Source organism: Sapajus apella, unplaced genomic scaffold (assembly GCF_009761245.1).
Source record: "Sapajus apella isolate SASKATOON/1434 unplaced genomic scaffold, GSC_monkey_1.0 scaffold30, whole genome shotgun sequence".
Taxonomy (NCBI): domain Eukaryota; kingdom Metazoa; phylum Chordata; class Mammalia; order Primates; family Cebidae; genus Sapajus; species Sapajus apella.
This window is the reverse complement of record NW_022436970.1, coordinates 15,244,793-15,264,808: the sequence shown is the minus strand read 5'-3', so window position 1 is coordinate 15,264,808 and position 20,016 is coordinate 15,244,793. Positions and strand designations below refer to the sequence as shown.

Sequence of the window (20,016 nt, the reverse complement as noted above, 5' to 3'; positions counted from 1 at the left end):
GCTTCTTTTGCTTCTGAATGTTCCCCTTTTCATATTTTTGATTACCCTTGTCATAGGAGCAGACTGGATTACATATATTTTTGCTAATAAGAAGCCTTTTTTTTACAGCACTATTTTAAAAATAGCTATTCAACATAACAATCTTAATTTTGGTTTTCAACAATTTAAGTGAGTATAATCTGTCACCCTCAGCACGTTTGATAAATACTTGTTATATATAGATGGATATAGCAATATCCATATTTGCACACACACACACACACACACACACACACACACACACACGAGTAGAGCTACAGGGCCCTGCTTAATAGTGTGTTCTGAATTTCATGTTCTCTTAATTGTCGCTGGGTTTATTTATATGCAGTTATGGTACCATTTGTAGAGCTTACTGGGTGTGTCCCTGTCAAAACTTTAAAAGCCACAGAGCTTGTGGAGGGTCACCATTCTGTCTAGGAACAGACCCCGTGCTCAGATGGGAGGACTGCGCTGTGAGGTCAGTGAGAGGTGTCCACCACCCAGGCATACCCCAGCGTGGCCAGCTTTTCCCAGTGCTGAGGTTTCTGCTACTGTCAGACCCAAAGAATTTTGTTTATTTAAATAACTTCATAGGATTTGGATTCTATTTATGTAAAACATAGATTCCCCCAAAGAAATTCAATAAATAAAGGACTTAGCCACTGAATCAAGGAAGCAGAACTCCAGTTTTTAACCTTCCAATGGGACTGGGGCTAGACCCGACCCATTTCAATTTGTACTGCAATTGCTCTTCCAGGAGGCAGAGGGTGCAATGACCCCACCGACGGGTTCAGGACAGACTGTCTCTCTGGTCAGCAGCGGCTCTCTGTGTCATTGGATGAGGCTAGAGCTGTAGCTGAATCCGTAGCTGCTGGACCGTGACAAGGGCTGCTGGGCCTCTTCACTCTGCTCTGGGGCATAGCTGGGAAATGTCTGTGCACGAGACATCTTTGACGCACCAAACCCATGTCCTAGAGAGGAAGAAAGGAGACCTGTACTAAGAAACAGATTCAGAAGCACAGAAGGATAAAGACTATATCTACCTGTCTGTCTACCTATTTATTTTTAAAAACAATAAATAAGGCAGCAGCTTTCATGTCTTCAATATTGAGCTCAAGGTAAGTTGAGAAAAACTGAGCAATTTTGTTGCCCTGATCCTTGATGAATTAAAATGTATTCAGATCTCAGTATTTCCTCCAAATGTACTTTGCCAAAAAGTCTGGATGCCGGAGAGCTAGGCAGATTTTCTAGGGAATCTCAAACTTCTAATATTCTTCAACTTTTGAAATAAAAGCAGAAAAGCTTTTCCCCAGAAAAAGCTGTTTTTGATGGAGAGCCTATAAGCTGCTTTCTTTTCCTTTATGCTCAATTTCAGCATACTAAAGCAAATTACACACTTTCTTAAAATCTCTGGAAACAGGCAAGCTATGCTTTATCCTAACCAGTAACCATCAATTATGAGGAAAAGGCTTTTACAAAGACAGAGGTAGAGATTCTGACTTATCCTAGCGGTATGTGAGTCACCGTAACTGAACTCACTTCCTGATATGGTTAACCCAAACAATTAAGCCCAATGGTTACCAAAATGGCCTGAAAATTAAATTCTATACAAAATACATTTAAAGAAATTTCTATCTATGCTTTTGGTTGTTCAGCTGCACCCCTGCCATGAGAAATAGTCTATCACAGACCAGAATCAGAAGTGATTACCCAAAACATATCAGAATGCTAACAATGTACAGAGAAAAATATGCATACTAAGGCTTCAGATGAACCTTCCAGTCGTTTCCTCATCTTTATTTGTTTTTTCCCCTCTCATCCTTTTTAAGCCAGCAATTATTCTTCATACTTGAGAATAATTTGTATCTAATGGATGAGCTTAGTGGGAGAAGAAAAATAGATGTAGTAAGTCACGCTCTTTCCGAGTTTCTGTTTTACCCAAAGGAGGGGCTGTGCTGAGTCTGATTTGTGTGTTATCTGATCGCTTGGTCGAGGAACACAGAGAAGACAGTCTGTTAACCCCGAGCACCAACCATCTATCTCTGTGTCAGGCTCCTCAGGTGGCTCTGTCCTTGGCAATGTCAATCACTTTAAGCCTGTTTTATTGCCAGGTGTGTCTGGCGCCGTGGAAAATATTCTCTCAGTGTGGGATGCTTGGGAGGCAGGGAGGAAACTCAAATGAACTGGGTGATAAAAGGCTAATTAAAACGGAACCACTTAACCACTTAGAGGCAGAACCACTTAAACGTCAAAAAACTGAGAAAATTCTTGCATTAAAAAAAAATTATTTTAGATTCACTATGTCCTGGATTCTGTTGCTGTCCACGTCAAGGAAAGCACACCAGGCTCACCAAGAGGGGATCAGAGAAAATAGGGGCTTTTCCCCGGCACCTCCTGCCCCACGCCCCTGGCTCTGAGTTTTTCGAACTTTCTGCCCCACAGCACCTGCAAGCCCTACTAACCCTTCCCTTCCCTCTCTCCCAGGGCCCTGTCTCGCTCTCCCCGCCTTGCCCGCAGGCCTGAGGGTTGTGATGCCTCCTGCAGTTTCACATGCTGGCATTTTCTCATCGGTTCCCCCAGCTCCTTAAGCAGACGCCTCGCCTCATCAAATTCTCTTAATAGCTTCAGCTGAGTGCATCTTCTTTCTCGCAGGACCTTGATGATATAGTGAAGGAAAAATGAAGCAGGGCAGAAGAGGGGAGGAATTAGAGAGTTAAAGGATGGATTAAGGCAGTGGTTAGGAAAGAAACTGGGAGAGGAGTTAGGGGCGGGACCAGGGGAGGTGCTAGGGGAGGAGTTAGGCGAGAGACTAGGGGAGGGGCTGGGGAGAAGCTAGGAGAGGAGTTAGGGGGAGACTAGGGGAGGTGGCTAGGGGAGGAGTTAGGGGAGGGGCTAGTGAGACTAGAGGCGGAGCTAAGGAGGAAATAGAGGAGGGGCTAAGGAGATAGAGGAGGGGCTAGAGAGGAGTTAGGGACGAGGCTGGGGAGGGGCTAGGGAAGGAGTTAGGGAGAGACTAGGGGAGGAACTAAGGAGAGGAGGCTAGGGGAGAAGCTAGGGGAGGAGTTAGGGAAAGACTCTGGAGGCTCTAAGGAGAGACTAGGGGCGGGACAGGGGAGGAGCTGGAGGAGGAGTTAGGGAGAGATTAGGAGTGGATCTAGGGGGTGACTAGGAGTGGAGCTAGGGGAGGAGTTAGGAGAAAATCTAGGGGAAAGTCTAGGGGTGAGACTTGGGGAGGACTTACAGGGACTAGGGGAGGAGCTAAGGTAAGGGCTAGGGAAAGAAGCGGTCAGGAGAGTAACTAGGGGAGGAGTTAGGGCAGCAGCTAGGGAAGAGACTAGGGAAGAGGGGAGGAGCTGGGGGAGGCTCTAGGGGAGGGGCTAGGGGAGATTTTAAGGAAGTGGTTACAGGTTAGAGGTGGGATCTCTGGAGCTAGAACACCAAATATATATGCGGCCTCTGCTACTTACTAGCTTGTAACCCATCGTAAGGGAATTACTTCATCTCTGGGTTTCTCAGTTTCCCTATCTAAAAATTCTGGATGATAATAGTGGCACTTAGCTTATATGATCTTTCTGAGTATTAATGGATTACATGCTGTGTGCTGTCACCATGCCATGGGAGTATCCAAGCAGGATCGGTAACTAGGGGGGTCGGTGTAGGCCTTCCTACGGAGGCTGCATTCTGGCATGATGAAATGACAAAGTTCTAATACACTAAGGTGATATGGGAAAAAGCACTTAAAAGTTTTAATGATTGTATCTCTTACCATTGACTCTAGATAATATTTCCTAGTTTCTGTAATTGGGGATACTGGCACTTACCAGCATAAGAGAGCTGGAAAGTCTAATATTAAGATAACGCTCCTGGCTTCGGTTTTATCCTGTTATTTTTAAACAGTTTTAGACATATCTGAAAGAGAACAAATGCTGAAGCACCTTTATTTCACATTACTTGTGGGGAGAGAACTGAAGCTTAAGTTGAAAATTCAAAATATACTTTGCCTATTAACACAGTTTTTAGAATCCTAGAATCTTAGATGCAAATAGTCGATCGTGCGATTACTATTTACAATAATCTATTAAAGCAATTCAAGGCTCCACAGGAAAGATAAAGTATGGAAGATACGGTCCCTTTCAGAGTCCACATGCTATTCTGAATGCTGGCCAGAGACAGACAACAATAAACATCAAATCAAGAATCCATTCAGCCAGTGCTATAGAGGGTCACAGAAGAAAGCCAATGGGGCTTAGAAGAACATGTTATAAAACTGTACACATCACTTCAATAATCACAAATAGCTTCCCCTGCAAGTGTCTAAACTGCCCCACTACCATGGGCTGTTGAAACAGACAGGCTTGAGTTCTTCCATGTCTTTTGGAGCCTCATTTTTCTGCATGGGGAGAATAAGGTATTTTGAAGACTGAAATGAAATATCTAAGAGGACACCTACTATGATAGGTACGCAATAAATGTTAATTTTCTTTTTTCTGCACTAAAAGGGTCATATTCTTGCATTTTTTCCTCAACACCTATGCTTTCTCCACCATCTCAATATGCTGTCCCTCTTGCTATGATTCAAATTTGTCCTCCAAAGTTCATGTGTTGAGAACTTAATTTTCAATGCAACAGCATTGGATAGTGGGGCCTAATAAGAGGTAATTCTGTCATGAGGGATCTTTCATGAATAGGTTAATGTCATTGCCACAGAAGTGGGTTGTCACAGAAGTGGCTTTGCTATAAAAGTGAATTCAGCTCCTTTTTGCTGTCTCATCCCATCTTGCCTCTTAACCTTCCACCATAGGATTATGCAAGCAGAAGGCCCTTACTAGATGTGGGCCCCTCAATATTGGACTTCCTGGCCTCTAATATTTCTTTTCTTATGAATTAGCTAGTTTGTGGTATTCTGTTATAGCAACACAAAAAAGACTAAGACATTCACTATGACATGCTTAGAATATTTTCCCCTTCAAGGTCAGCATTGCTTTCTTCACCTCCTCTGTGAAGGATTTCTAGTCTAATTAGAAATTAAATGATGATTTCTCTTACTGCAACCATTTCTTTACACATAATTCACAAATGATGCTATTTAATGCATATTACAAAAATAGCATACTTGAATCAGTACTCTATATATGAAGGTTTTGTAAATGCTGTTTGATTTTGGCAACAATGAGTATGGGAATAAAAGAGATAAATAATTAAGCTTTTTTCAACATTCATTTGAATTATGCCCCTAGGCAGTGTTGATGGAAGCAAAACAAGATAAAAATCAACTTGTGTCTTAAATGAAAAACCTGACGCAACAGACTTGCTCATCACACTATACAAGGACTCTGTTAAATGCTACCTAAACTTTTCCTCCAGATCACCCACTAAAGACAAATAAGGTGAATATGTACCTTTGGGCTCTGAGGGATGCTACAATTTAAAGGCAGTAAAATTGTTAATGGTTATTGGTTTATTTTAAAAGTCCTGTTATCTTTTCTAATCGTTTGTGTATTGATGTTTGTTTTAATAGAAAATACTATTTTCTACCCACGTATCTAGGTAATGTTGACAATCTGAGGGAAAAAAAGACCATATCACATTTATCTTGTAGTTCCAGGATACTCTGAAATGACACTCATACCACCACTATCCACCAACTTCTCACTGGGTTATGTATACATGCCCTAGAAATGCAGTCCCATTTCATCAATAAGAAAATATATTGGCTACAGAGACATTAAAACAGTTGCTTTATTCCGCCAAAATTATATGACCCTCTCTCTAATTCCAGGAACTCAAGAGTATCATACAATAAAAGCAAAACCACTCTAGCCTCAAAAACAAGCTTCCCTGCTGTGTCATAAAACTCCAAACTAGTAATGGACTAGAAGGAGCACAAATTAAGTAGCAAATAACAATCAAATTGAAATGCAAGACCAGAGATTCACATTATGAATGGAAGACAAAATGGAGAACGACAGCACACTGTGAATATCCTCTCCTTCCTGAGGAATTAAGAAATGCATTGTTGCTGACACAGAGTGACCGCCAAGGATTCCCTTTTTGCTAGCCTCAGATTTTTTATCTTACTAACACTGATATTCTGAAACATGTATAGAATGTGTAATAACTAAGTCAGGGTAATTGGGATATTCATCATCTCAAACATTTATCTTTTTTTTTGTGTTGGGAATATTGTAGTTCTTCTCTTCCAGCTATTTTTGAAAAATACAATCAATTATTGTTAACTATAATTTATCTACTGCACTGTGGAATACTGAAATGTATTCCTTCTATCTGACTGTATTTTTGTCTCCGTTAACCAACTTCACTTCATATCCTTCTTCCCCTTTCCCTTCCCAGCCTCTGGAAACCACAACTCTATTCTCTGTCTCCATGAGATCCACGTTTTCAGCTCTCACATATGAGTGAGAACTTGTAATATTAGTCTTTCTGTGCCTGGCTTATGTCATTTAACATAATGACTCTAGTTCCATCCATGTCACTGCAAATGACAGGATCTCATTCCTTCTTATGGCTCGATAGCATTCCACTGTATATAGGAACCACATTTTCTTTATCCATTAATCTGTTCATGGACACAGGTTGATTTTATTTCTTGGCTATTGTAAATAGTGCTGCATTAAACATGGGAATGCAAATATCTCTTTGGCACACTAATTTCCTTCCTTTTGGATATATACCTAGAAGTAGGATTGCTGGATCATATGATAGTTCTACATTTCGTTTATTTTGAAAAGTCTCCATTTTATTTTTCATGATAGCTGTACTACTTAACATTCCCACCAACAGTAAGTGAGCATTCCCCCTTTTCCACATAAATAGCATTTGTTATTTTTCGTCTCTTTGATAATAACAGTCTAAGTGGGATGAGATAATATCCCGTTGTAGTTGTGATCTGCATTTCTCTAATGATTAGTTATGTTGAGCTTTTTTATGTATCTGCTTGCCACTGTATATCTTATTTTGAGAAATGTTTATTCAGGAGCTTGCTTATTTTTACCATTTTGCTTTTTGTTTGGTATTGTTTGAGTTATTTATATTCTGATTATCAATCCCTAGTCAAATCAATAGTTCAGAAGTATCTTCTCCCATTCTGTAGGTCATCTCATCACCTTGTTAGTTTTTTTCCTTTGCTGTGCAGGTTTTTAGCAAGATATAATACCATTGGTCTATTTTGCTTTTGTTACCTGTGCTTTTGTGGTCTTACTTCCAAAAATCTTCATCCAGACCAATGTTCTTTAGCATTTCCCCAATGTTTTCTTTTAGTAGTTTCATAGTTTTAGGTATTACATTAAAATCTTTGTTCCATTTTGAGTTTATTTTTGTATGTGGTGAAAGATGGGGATCTAGTTTAATTCCGTGTATAAATAATGAGTTTTTTTCAGCACCATTTATTAAACAGACTGTCCTTTATGTAGAGTGTGCTCTCAGCACCTTTGTTAAAAGTGAGTTGGCTGTAAGGGCGTGGATTTATTTCTGGGTCCTCAACTCTTTCCCACTGTTCTGTGTGCCGGTTTTTTGCCAGTACCACCATGCTCTTACTATGCCATTGTAGTCTGCTTTGAAATTGGATAGTGTGATGTCCCAGCTTTGTTCTTTTTGTTCAGGACATCTTTGGTTATTTGGGATCTTTTGTAGTACCATGTAAATTTTAGAATTGTCTTTTCTACTTCTGTAAAGAATTCACTGGTATTTTGATAGGGATTGCATTGAATCTGTAGATGGCTTTGGGTATTATGGACATTTTAACAATATTGATTCTTCCAAACCATGAACATGGAACATCTTTTTATTTTTTGTACTCTTCAATTTCTTTCATCTGCATTTTATAGTGTTCCTTGTTGTAAATATGTTTTACTTCTTTGGTTACATTTATTCTTACATATTATATTTGTATTAATGGCTATTGTAAATGAAATTGTTTTCTATATATTTGTAGCCATTGTAAGTGAAATCGCTGTCTATTTTTTTTCAGATTGTTTGCTGTTAGTATATAGAAACACTGCTGACAGGCCATAATGAATAAAGAGATTGAAGGAGTAATAAATGTCTTCCACCAAAGAAAAGCCTAGGACCTAGTGGATTCACTGCTAACCTTTGCCTAACATGCAAAGGAGAACTAATACCAGTTTTACTCAAACTTTCAAAAAAATTGATGAGGAGAGGATACTTCCAAACTTACTCTATGAGGTAAGTATGACTCTGATACTAAAACCAGACAAAGACAGGAAAAAAAAAAAAAAGAGAATACTACAGGCCAATATCTCTTATGAACATAGGTTCAAAAGTTCTTAACAAAGTAATAGCAAATAGAATTCAACAACACATGAAAGAGATCATTCACCTTAATCAAGTGGGATTCATCCTCAAGATGCAAGGATGGTTTAAAAATCAATAAATATGGTACATTACATCAACAGAATCAAGGACTAAAACTAAAACTATACAATCATTTTAATAGATGCAATAGAAGCACTTGATACAATTTCACATCCCTTCATGACAAAAAACTCTCAACAAATTGGACATAAAGGGAACATATCTCAACCAAATAAAGGCTATTTTATTGAATGTGGAAAAATTGAAAGCCTTTTCCACTAAGGACTGGAACAAAACAAGAGTGCCCACTTTTATCACTTTTATTCAACATAGTAGTAGGAGCCTTAGTCAGAGCACTTATGCAAAAGAAAGAAAAAAAGAACATCCAAGTTGTAAAATAAGTCAAATTATCCTTGTTTGAAGATGTTATGATCTTACATTAAGAAAAATCTAAAGACTCCACCAAAAAACTCTTAGAAGTTAAACAAAAATTTACCAAAGTTGCAAGATACAAAATCAATGTATCATGTATTAATTATGCTTAGAAATACTGGGACTTATTGCTAACATCTTTTCTATAAGCTGTATCTGAATTTTACTCAATTTGTTTTCCTTGTAAGTCAAACCAGACTATTCTGGTTATGATTTGATCATTATGCTCTCCTAGAGTGCTTCTGAAATTTCTTTGGCGATCTCAGGGTCTCAATAGCTTCATGACCTTAAATAGATTCATTTGTTGGGGGTATCAAGGCTCACGTTCAGCACATTTGAGACAATAGGGAATGAAGATCAATGGTTTCAACCCATAAAGACTGATTTAGAAAAGCCATAATATAATAACCACTGTTCGTTGTACATATATTTCATGTACATCCAGTGCTAAGTACCTTAGAAATCATATTTTAAAAAATCCTCATATCAACTCTGTACAGTGAGATTGCATGTTGTGATGGATTTTATGTGTCAACAGGAATGGGTTAAGGAATGCCCAGATAGCTGGTGAAACATTATTTCTGAGTGTGTCTGTGTGGGTATTTGAGGGGAGATTAGCATCTGAATCAGTAGACTAAGAAGATCTGCCCTTACCACTGTGGGTGAGCATCATCCAATCCATTTAGATAGAACAGAAAGAGGAGGATGGCAAATTTTCTCACGTTTGAGTTGGAACAACCATCTTCTTCTGCCCTCAGACACCAGAGCTCCTGGTGCTTGGGCCTTTGGACCATGGGACTGACTCCATGGGCTCTCTTGGTTCTCCGGACTTCAGACTTGGACTGTGTCACACTACTGGCTCTTTTGGGTCTCCAGCTTGCAGATGGCAGATCATGGAACTTCTTGGCCTCCACAATCAGGTGAGCTAATTCCCACAATTGATCTCCTCTAATTTATCTATAAGTATACTATTTGTTCTGTTTCTCTGGAGAACGTTCACTCATACACATATGTTTGTTTTACATGTGGAAAAACATAAATTAGAAGCCCAAAGGTATTTAACAACTTGCGAAGCTAGATAGTGCAGAAAGAGTTAGATCTAGGTTTCCTGGAAACAGAAGACAAAGCATTGCCCTTAACATGTTCTACTTTTTCTTATAAGAGCTCTTTAAACACTTGGGTCACTTTAGGATACAGCACAGCTTCAGAGAAGAAGTAATATCAGTTTTCACAACTCAATGCCTTAAGACTTGATTGACACACCTTTAAAATGGTGAAGTGTGTTGCTGAAGAACAATAAACACTCAAACAAGTAAAGCTATGTCTTAGTCTGCTGGGGCTGCCGTAATAAAATATCACAGACTGGGTGGCTTAAACCACATTTGTTTTCTCAAGGTTTTATAGGCTGGAAGTCCAAGATCAAGGGTGTTGACAGGGTTGCTTTCTGCTGAGGCCTCTTTCCTTGTTTTGCAGATGGCCATCTTCTTGCCTTTTTTCCTTGTTTTACAGATGGCCATCTTAAATATGGCATGTCCTCACATGGCCTTTCCTGTGTGTGTGGGCATGTCTGCATCCGAATCTCCTCTTCTTGTAAGAATACCAGTTGTGTGCCAGGCGCGGTGGCTCACGCCTGTAATCCCAGTACTTTGGGAGGCCGAGGTGGGTGGATCACGAGGTCAAGAGATCGAGACCATCCTGGTCAACATGATGAAACCCCGTCTCTACTGAAAATACAAAAAATTAGCTGGGCATGGTGGCGCTTGCCTGTAATCCCAGCTACTCAGGAGGCTGAGGCAGGAGAATTGCCTGAACCCAGGAGACGGAGGTTGCGGTGAGCCGAGATCGCGCCATTGCACTCCAGCCCGGGTAACAAGAGCGAAACTCCGTCTCAAAAAAAAAAAAAAAAAGAATACCAGTTGTATTAGATGAGGTTCTATCCATACGATCTCATTTTACCTTACTTATCTCTTTAAAGATCTGATCTTTAAATACAGTCATATGGGTTTAGGGAGTCAACGTATGTATTTTGGTGGGAATAAAGTCAATCCATAACAAGCTATAAAAATCAAAATAAATCAGGAGATATTAACTCATGACATCTTTCTTTTTTCTAAGGATTGTTTTCTTTTCTTCCAGCTTCATTGAGGTATAATTGGTAACAAAAACTGAACATAATTAATGTATACAATTTGGTGGGTTTGGATGTTGGAACAATTATTTTCTTGACCTTTTCCCTGGGGATATTTGTACTTGTTTGTGAAATTATATAATCTGGCTTAAAATTACATACAGTGATTAAATATGGCATGTAATTTCTGATTCTTCAAATTGTCAAAAAATTTTGTTTAATTTAATGGCTGTCATATGCCACTACGTTTCTGATATAAACTGTCAAATTGCATTGCACTAATTTATATGCCCACCTAGTGGATATAAAAGTAGTTTAACATTAGATAGACATAGATATTATCAGATTTTAAAAAACATTTTCTTCTAAGTTGAATACAACAAATTGCATCTCATTGTTTAGTTAATTTCTTTTTTTCCCTACAAAAATAATCTAATTTTTTGTGCCCAAATTTGTGTTTTCTGGGTTTTGTGTCTTGATAACAAATATTTCTTCATTGCAGTAACATTAAAATATTCTCTCCTACTTTCTTCTTAATACTTCCATAAATTTCTTCTAACTTTACTCATTAATTCATTGGGAATTTATCTTGGTTCTCAACCTAAGCTAAGGAATCCCATGTTGTGTAATGGTTAATAGCATAAACTCTAAAGTAAGAGTACTTGGTTTGACTTCCAGCTCCACTACTTACTAGATGGATGACATCCAGAAAATTCTTTACTCTTTCCCTCGAGTTCCTCAGCTGTACAATGGCAATCATAATAGTTTCTACTAATAGAATCACGTATTAAATGAGTTAGTACATAATGGTGCAGGATAATAGTATATTGCAATAGTGTTAGTTTTTGTCCTGTTCAGAATTTTTAGAAATGTCTCTTTGTTTCCTGCATTTTAAGCTTCATGATGAAAAACTGTATTTTTTTTTTTTTTAAATTAAGGAACCAAAGTCTCTCATTTTCAAGGAATATTTCAGAATTATTAAAATAATTTTCTGTTAATTATTTCCTTGCATTTCTCTGTTCTCTCTGCCTCTCTTCCACATCTGTTCTCTTTTTCTGGATCATTTATTATTTATATGTGCAAGTGCTGTACTGATCTGACGCTTTTCTCATATCATCTGTTTTCACTCTCCGTTTTGTCACTTTATTATGTGGGAGATTTGTGATTTCCTTAACTTTATCTTTGAGATTTACAGTATTAAAAAGCATTCTATTACCCAAATGTTAATTTATAAATGCTTTCATTCCCCTTCTCTCTTCACTCCCTCCTTCTCCTTTCTCTAACATACATACTTTATATATATATATATATATATATACACACACACACACACACAATTATATATCATACATATGGTATATATATATATATAAAATAAATGTATTGCTAATAATAATGGGACTTTCATCCCCAAAGCTGTGGTTCTTTTTTGTTTACCTCATAAGTGGACATGTAACTATTCTTTATTTATATCTTTAAAACTTAGATAGAAATATTTGAATGGAAAAACTGCATATCATTTAAGTTTATGTTATGCTTAGCCCACAGTTATAAAAAGACTGGTAGGTTAACAACAATATCCAAACACTAAAAAAATAGTGGATATAATATAGTTTACAATGCTTTGATTTGTCTTGAAGATGATTTAATTTGATTCATATAGAATTATATTTTAATAGCTATTTTATACATTCTCCATAATAAAAAGTCTTATATCTCCTGTTTTAGTCAATGTAGCATTCATTTATTTCTGTTGCTTGCATTTAATTTCTCTTGTATTTTAATTATTGTAATTACCTAGTGGGATATTAATTTTCTACAACTGTGATCTCTTTGCAAAGCTTAGCTGAATTCTTTACTATTAGCAAACAGAGAATTCATTTGAATAATTATGGAGTTTATAAGCAATCTGTGACAGCCAAAACATGTTTAAATATTAAAATGGCATCATCTAAGTGAAAACATAATATAAAGGCTGGAGAATACATGAAATAAAAATTCACTAATGGCGATTAACAAGAGGAATGGGAAAATATTTTATTATGAAAAATTCAGGTATTTAGTTTTTAAACTGTAAATACTTCATTGCTATTTTCAAAGGCTCAGTTATAAAATTTGAATACAATGTTAATAAAAATACTATATTGATGTATCTTTGTTTTCATTTTTTTCTGATTTCTAACCTTTTATTTTTTTTTAAATTTATTTATTATACTTTAAGTTCTGGGGTACATGTGCAGATCATGCAGGTTTGTTACATAGGTATACACCTGCCATGGTGGTGGTTTGCTGCATTCATTGCCCTGTCATCTACATTAGAGATTTCTCCTAATGCTATCCCTCCCCAATCCCCCCACCTTCTGCTATTCCTCCCCTAGTCCCCACCCCCCAGGCCTCGGTATTTGATGTTCCCCTCCCTGTGTCTGTGTGTTCTTATTGTTCAACACTCACTTATGAGTGAGAATATGTGGTGTTTGTTTTTCTGTTTTTGTGTCAGTTTTCTGAGAATGATGATTTTTCAGTTTCATCCATGTCCCTGCAAAGGACATGAACTCAGACTTTTTATGGCTACATAGTATTCCATGGTGTATATGTGCCACATTTTCTTTATCCGGTCTATCATTGATGGGCATTTGGGTTGGTTCCAATAGCAAAGACTTGTTTTTACTTTTGAACATACTATTAGAGAGTTTTAGTAATCAAGGAACTATTTAGGATGATGAAGTACAGTATTCCCTGTTTAGCTAGAGATCTGAACTATGAAGTGAGCTATTGAAATAAATTTACTGAAAGATCACATTAATGTCCTACAAATCAATAATAAAAAGAATACATATAAGTTTATAGTTCTTAAAATTATTTTAAGAAAAAACTTGAAAATTTTATTTGAGGCAATCCTTTTCTAAAAATTTAAACTAATGCTAGAAAATACATTTTCATGAGAATGAGACTTCTCGGCACAATATATACTTAGAGATTTGTTGCAAAATAAATAGTATAGACAAAAGTATTGAATGATATATACGTTTACAGAGAGTCAGTTTGCAGAAATTTCAGACTACATATGAGAAACATCCATGAAATTATTTTAAAATTTACTATTAGGCATTCATGTAATGTAGCACAATTTTATTATGCAGTGGATACAACGTTAAGCTTGCATTTAGTCCAAGGACTTCTGAAATGACTTTGAGGATATGTGTTAAAAAAATTTGCTTAACTTGATAAAGATCTGAATTTCATCTCACTTTCTTGAAGTCTGATGCATAATTATCAAAATGAATTACCAAAGTAAAGTTTGCCTAGGCCTTTTCTTTCTGATATGTGATTAGATTAATTTTTCAGAGATCTGGGGAGCATTCTGATCGTCAGGAACAACATTTTGACTTTTTACATCTGTAAATATTCCCTTTGTCAGTCTAATAAGGTCACAATGCCCAAATGGTCATGGCTTTAAAACTTTTTATGTTTCACCATTATGAATTAGGCCCAAATCCAAATGGTAAGTAGTAGCAGATGAGATTGGGAACAGAGAGGGAACCAGTCATGGAAAGTTTGTTATACTCTACCAAATAGATTGGATACTTTTTTCTAATAGGTGACAGGAAGCTTTTGAATGATTTTAAGAAAGCAAGTGATTGGATCAGATGTATGGTTTGGAAGCTCATTCAATGGGACTATCAAGTAGCTGTTTTCATCTCTGTTTCCACTATACTATATATGATGGATAACCATTTAGCCTTAGATAAAACATTTTTTTTATGCAAGACTAGTACAAAGATAAAAAGAAGCTTCTGGTTTTATTTGCATTTCCCAAGGTTTAGTAATAATTTCACCTTTTCTACAGCTAATTATTAATCCTCTAGCATCCAATAGGATAGTTGAGAATTGCTGACATACTGGAGGCAGAAGGGTTAGATGTGGTAGGGAACTAAGAAAGTTTATTCTTAACTGAGAAAAAAATCTGTAATTATTTATCCCAGTTAAGTTCATGACTCTAAGGTCTGAACTGTACAATGAATAAACTATGCACTAATTTCAGAGCCTAGAAATCTGAAATCTGAACAGTTTTCTGGTTAGTAACACCTACTGGACTGGATGTTGCAATGTGTTTCTACTAATATTGTAAACATCATAATAGAGAGTAAGAAATCTGAGATTCATGAAAATAGTCAAGAGTGTAGGAGAAAGAAGGAATTTTCTTGACATTCCTCATGTTTTAGGAGAACACTTTTCTAAGGTGGGTTTAGCAACTCTTATTAACCATGGTACCACTCTACCAGTGGGCAGCAATAAAAGTTGTCACCTTAATCCCTTATCAGTCTTTAATTTTTAATGAATTAGAATATATTTGAGATAAATTTTTAGCAATTATTTTTCATATTAAATACTAATGTTTTTGGCTAAAAAATATATGTTTAGAATAGCTGCTACTTTGCAATATTCTGGGTCCATGTTCTGATGGAACTGAAAACCTGTGGGATAGGGAAAAGACCAAGAGTACAGATGCCAAGGCCAATCCTAGCACTTACTAGTTTACTTTGGGTCAAATATATTCACAGATCAAGTAGCAGAGTGCTGGGCTTATGATAATAATGATTATTAAAGCTCAGTGAGCACTAACAGTGTCAGAAATCCCATTTTTGTCAATTTACTTAATCTACCTGATAGAACTACAGGAGAGGTGCTCTATCCTAATTCTTAGATGAGAACACTAAAGTATACAGACACCTGTAGTAGTTCAGTCAGGCTGGTGGGAGAAATTATAAGAGAAAAATTATAGAGAAAAGGATGCAAACCTTTTTGGAAGGCCAGGAGGTTTTTGCAAAAGCCTTGGGAAGGAATGAGTCAAAGGCAGCAGTTCTTACCCAGAGGCAATTAAGCAGGAGTAGGTACAAGGGAATGTGGTGGAGTTTATCTGAAGAGCTTGTGTACTCATGTGGTCCTAAGACTGACCTTTGAACATCCATGGGCGCATTACTGCTCTCTACTTGGGGGATCAACAATGTTATTACTCACAAATGGTGTTTGCTTTATGCCTCAGAAACTGACCTTTAATCATTTGTAGGACTGCCCTCTCTGAGGAAGGCAACCATGTTAATTATCCACAAATGTGTTGACTCAAAGCCTCTGCCATTAAGTATATACTGAATAAATGCCCGCAGTACCAGCTGGTGAGGACCGTGGCTGCCAACTCTTTACAGCACCCGCCTCAGTGTCTGTGAGTGGCCCAGACCCCTAGTCTGTTCTCTCACTGTATTATCTGTATCTGAGTGCATTTGTCTATCCACTGCTGGGTCAGGGTCTGTGGGCTGGACCTGACAGACACTAATGGTAGAATTCAGGCTACCAGCTCAAAACTCTTCACTGATCCCCAAAATGTTAACACTGCCACACAGCACAATGGTGGGGAAAAGGACAGTGTTTTGCAAATAAAAATATATATTACAGGCCAAGGTGCAAGGCAAGTGTCATACATTTTTAAAAATTCCACACAGCTACAAGATTTTCCAAAGAGCACAGCCTAATGTGAATTATTTGTATTTTATAAGTACTTCACTATGAGAATATTTTTTCCCGAAGATGTTATCTCTTTGTTTTACTTTTATTTCATAATTGTGAAAGTCAGAAACATTAGTGTTTCTATTTTATGAGGAATCATTATTTAATAGAATAGAAAGTTAAATCTTGAACATAAATTATGATTAATAAGCCATTTGCAATGTTCTTAGATTACATCAATGACAATGGGTTGGCTAATGTCCCTAAATTTACTCTGTGCTCTTACTACTGCAGTAGAAGATAAGAGTATTTTAATTCAAACCATTTATGTTTATATAATTAATAACACTGACTTAATGCAAATTAGTAAACTGTATAAATTAAGTTTTTCTAAATCTTACAAAGTCAAAGACAGAAACAGTTTATGTTTGTTTGAGTCTTTATGTCTCTAAGCATGCACATAAGTCTCTATACCTTTATCAAATTTGGAAAGACTTCTGGTACTGGGAAATTTGGCTGGCTCTTTGGAGAAACATATTAGTTTACGTTCTCTCTCTACACTATAGACAAGAAATTACAGAGACCTTGAGAAATAAGGAAATAAATAAGCATTAAATAATACTGGAAAGAAATGTAGAAAACTAGTTTGAATTGTGAGTTTTTTTTTCTAAGCACAAAAACAGCTGAAGCTGAAATGAATGGTCATTTGTAATTTTTCAAGACTAAGACTAAAATAATCACACCCTGGGTATACCTTCTCTCAGTCTTGACTTCATTCAGGCCTGTGTAGCATCAGTTTAAGTGGCTTTCTCAGGACAGGGCAGTACCAATCTCCTTTCTTAACTACTATGTAGGTGTTCATTAACACTTCAGCCTGGATTCACAACAGGTCATGGCAGTGAATGGGTTTGAAGTGGTTCGTAAACTATTTTTGTTAAAAAATTTAGAGGACACTGGGCACAGTTTCTTACGCCTGTAATCCTAGCATTTTGGGAGTCCAGAGTGGGAGGATTGCTTGAGCTCAGGAGTTTGAACCCAGCCTGGGAAACATGGTGAGACCCCATTTCTATAAAAAATACAAAAATTGGTTGGCATAGTGGCACGAGATCACACCACTGCACTCCAACCTGGACGACAGAGTGAGACCCTGTCTCAAATTTTTTTTTTAAGAAAAATAGCTACTATAACAAGGCTGTCTGATTTGCCTTTTTTTGAACACACACACATACACACAGACACATACAGGTCAGGTTGGTAGCACTATCATCTAGTGATTATAACTTTTGATCTGCAATCACATAAGTTTCTGACTTGTGCAAATGAAATACAAGTGTATTTTTAGAGAAAATGCTATTTTTTTAGTAGACAGCTCTTTCCAAATATAAATCCTGTGAAACGATCGTAGAAGAACCTTGCTAGAGATGAGTGAAGCAACTTAAACAAATGTGTCTTGTGGGAGCTAAAAGTACAGAGTCATAGAAGGAAGGCACCAGGAAAATGCTGATATAAGAGAATGGAGAACACCCCTGCTTCACAATTTTCCTTCATCTTTTCTTTCCTTTTCTACATTTCCCCCCTCTCTTTTACAGCACTTCTCAAATGGTTTGAAGAAAATCAATTCTTAGTACCAAGGATGAAAAGGATTCATTTATACCTTTATCATATTTTCAAGGATTTAGTATTCCCAAGTTTCTTTATTATATTTTCAAGTACACGTGTAATAGTTATGAGAAAATAAAAGCTGAACCGTAAGTCATTCAGAGTAGCCCACACCAGTGGCTTTGGGTTTGGTTGGAATGCAGGCTCAGCACGTTCTAGCTGTGTACTGCAGGGCAAGTTCTTTCTGCCACAGTGAACAGCAGTTTCCTCATCTGTGAGCTGAGCTAGTGACAACTGACTTGTGGGAGTTTAATGAGATGCTGTATTTAAGGCTTCTAGTATAGGCTATTATATTTATTATGCTTAATAAATGGTATCTATTATTACATGAGTTTGGCCATATCATTTGCTTCAAGCAAAGGAGAGTAGAAATGTAATTCTTAGAAAGAAATTAAAGAGAAGTTTAGATGTGGTTGTGAAAGAAATGCCTAGTAGACTAGAGATGGGACCTTGAGTACTGCTTATATTGACAGACGTACAGACTTATGTGACTTAAGACTTCAAGTGAGTTATAATTTAAAACATTTAAATGGTTCCAAGAAGGTTTAGGAAGAGTACCAACATGGCAAAATACTATAACTTTTAAATGTTTTGAAGAAAAACTGGGAAACATAAAAAGTGACACATAACATAATTTGGGGTGCAATAGACTTCAGTTTGAGTCCTGACTGTGCAACTGAAGCCTGAGGTTCCCCCTGATCTGTAAAATGGGAATAATATTAGTAACTACCCCAGAGTCATGAAGATAAGTGAGATAATGTAACTAAACCCACAAATAAAGCCCAATATATCATATCAATAACTGCCACTTGTTTACTTTTTATGTAAAATGTGGGTCTAGTTGCTTAATTTGTGAAACAACTAGGTTGTGATAAAATGAAGAATTTTGTTTTCCCAAAAATGGAAGTGGAGGTTAAAGGTGAGCTGCTTTGAAACTTTTGCTTGGACAAGCCCAACACCTGGAAATCTTAGAGCTGTAACATTCCCCATCTCCTACTGACAGAGAATGATGAGCTTTCAAAATGAAGAAAACCCAGCTACTTAGGAGGCTGAGGTGGCAGGAATGCTTGAATCCAGGAGTTCAAGTCCAGCCTGAGCAATGTAGTGAGACCCTCATCTCTAAAAAGTAATAATAATAATAGTAATTAAATGAAGAAAACCTTCGGGCCTCTCCAACATGGCATTCAATTGAACAGGAGAGCAAAATCAGGAAACAATACTTGGCTATTATCAACAAGTAGTACAGTATTTCATAACTGAATCCATTGTTCTTCCTCACCCAATTTCCCTTTCCTGCTGGGCTTACTGTTTTGGTAAGTGGCACACATCCATATAATAGCCCGTGTCAAAGAACCAGGAGCCTTTCTGATCTCTTTGCTTTTTCATCATTTCCCCTCACACCATTGGTCATGAAGTCCTGCAGAGTCTATATCCTTAATACCTCCTGAGTCCATCCATTTGCTTCATACTCATTACTTCGACCTTGAATTTCTCATTAGGTTTGTAGCTGCAGCCACAAAACTGGTCTTCCTGCCCACAGTGTTCATCTTCCCCTAATTTGTTCTTTACCAAAGTGATTATGAACATCTGGTCATCTGTCTTCCCATACCTTTTTAGGATAAAGGTACGACCTCCCTAGCATAGTTTTTCAAGTTTACAATGGTTGGTGCCAAGGACATGACTTGGAGGTTCTTTAGTTAAGCTCCACATATACAACCCATCAGTTCCACTCTTCTTTACATAGTAAAAACCTATGTAAAAACAGTGTTATTGCTATGCAAATAATGGTTTCAAGACAAATCCTCCAGGGCTCCCTTCTGACCAGATTGTTAACCCTTAACTAACTCTTTTACTGCTTTATTTGTATTTCATATATAGATATGAAATACATAAAACACACACACACACACACACACACACACACACACACACACACACACACACAC

At 37.1% G+C, this 20,016-nt stretch overlaps 2 protein-coding genes across 3 annotated transcripts in view; one reads left to right on the top strand and one right to left on the bottom strand.

Moving 5' to 3' along the window:
- Positions 1 to 8,234, top strand: part of CD226 (CD226 molecule) — a 141,847-nt gene extending 133,613 nt beyond the window's left edge. The window contains exon 6 of the mRNA XM_032293884.1: positions 8,006 to 8,234. Within this exon, the coding sequence (XP_032149775.1) occupies positions 8,006 to 8,027 (22 nt within the window). The 3' untranslated portion in view covers positions 8,028 to 8,234. The remainder of the gene's footprint in view (positions 1 to 8,005) is intronic.
- Positions 568 to 20,016, bottom strand: part of DOK6 (docking protein 6) — a 459,594-nt gene continuing 440,145 nt past the window's right edge. The window contains exon 8 of one of the 2 annotated variants that reach the window (XM_032293886.1): positions 568 to 989. In XM_032293886.1, the coding sequence (XP_032149777.1) occupies positions 850 to 989 (140 nt within the window). In that variant the 3' untranslated portion in view covers positions 568 to 849. The remainder of the gene's footprint in view (positions 990 to 20,016) is intronic. The other variant, XM_032293887.1, reaches the window with a different exon arrangement.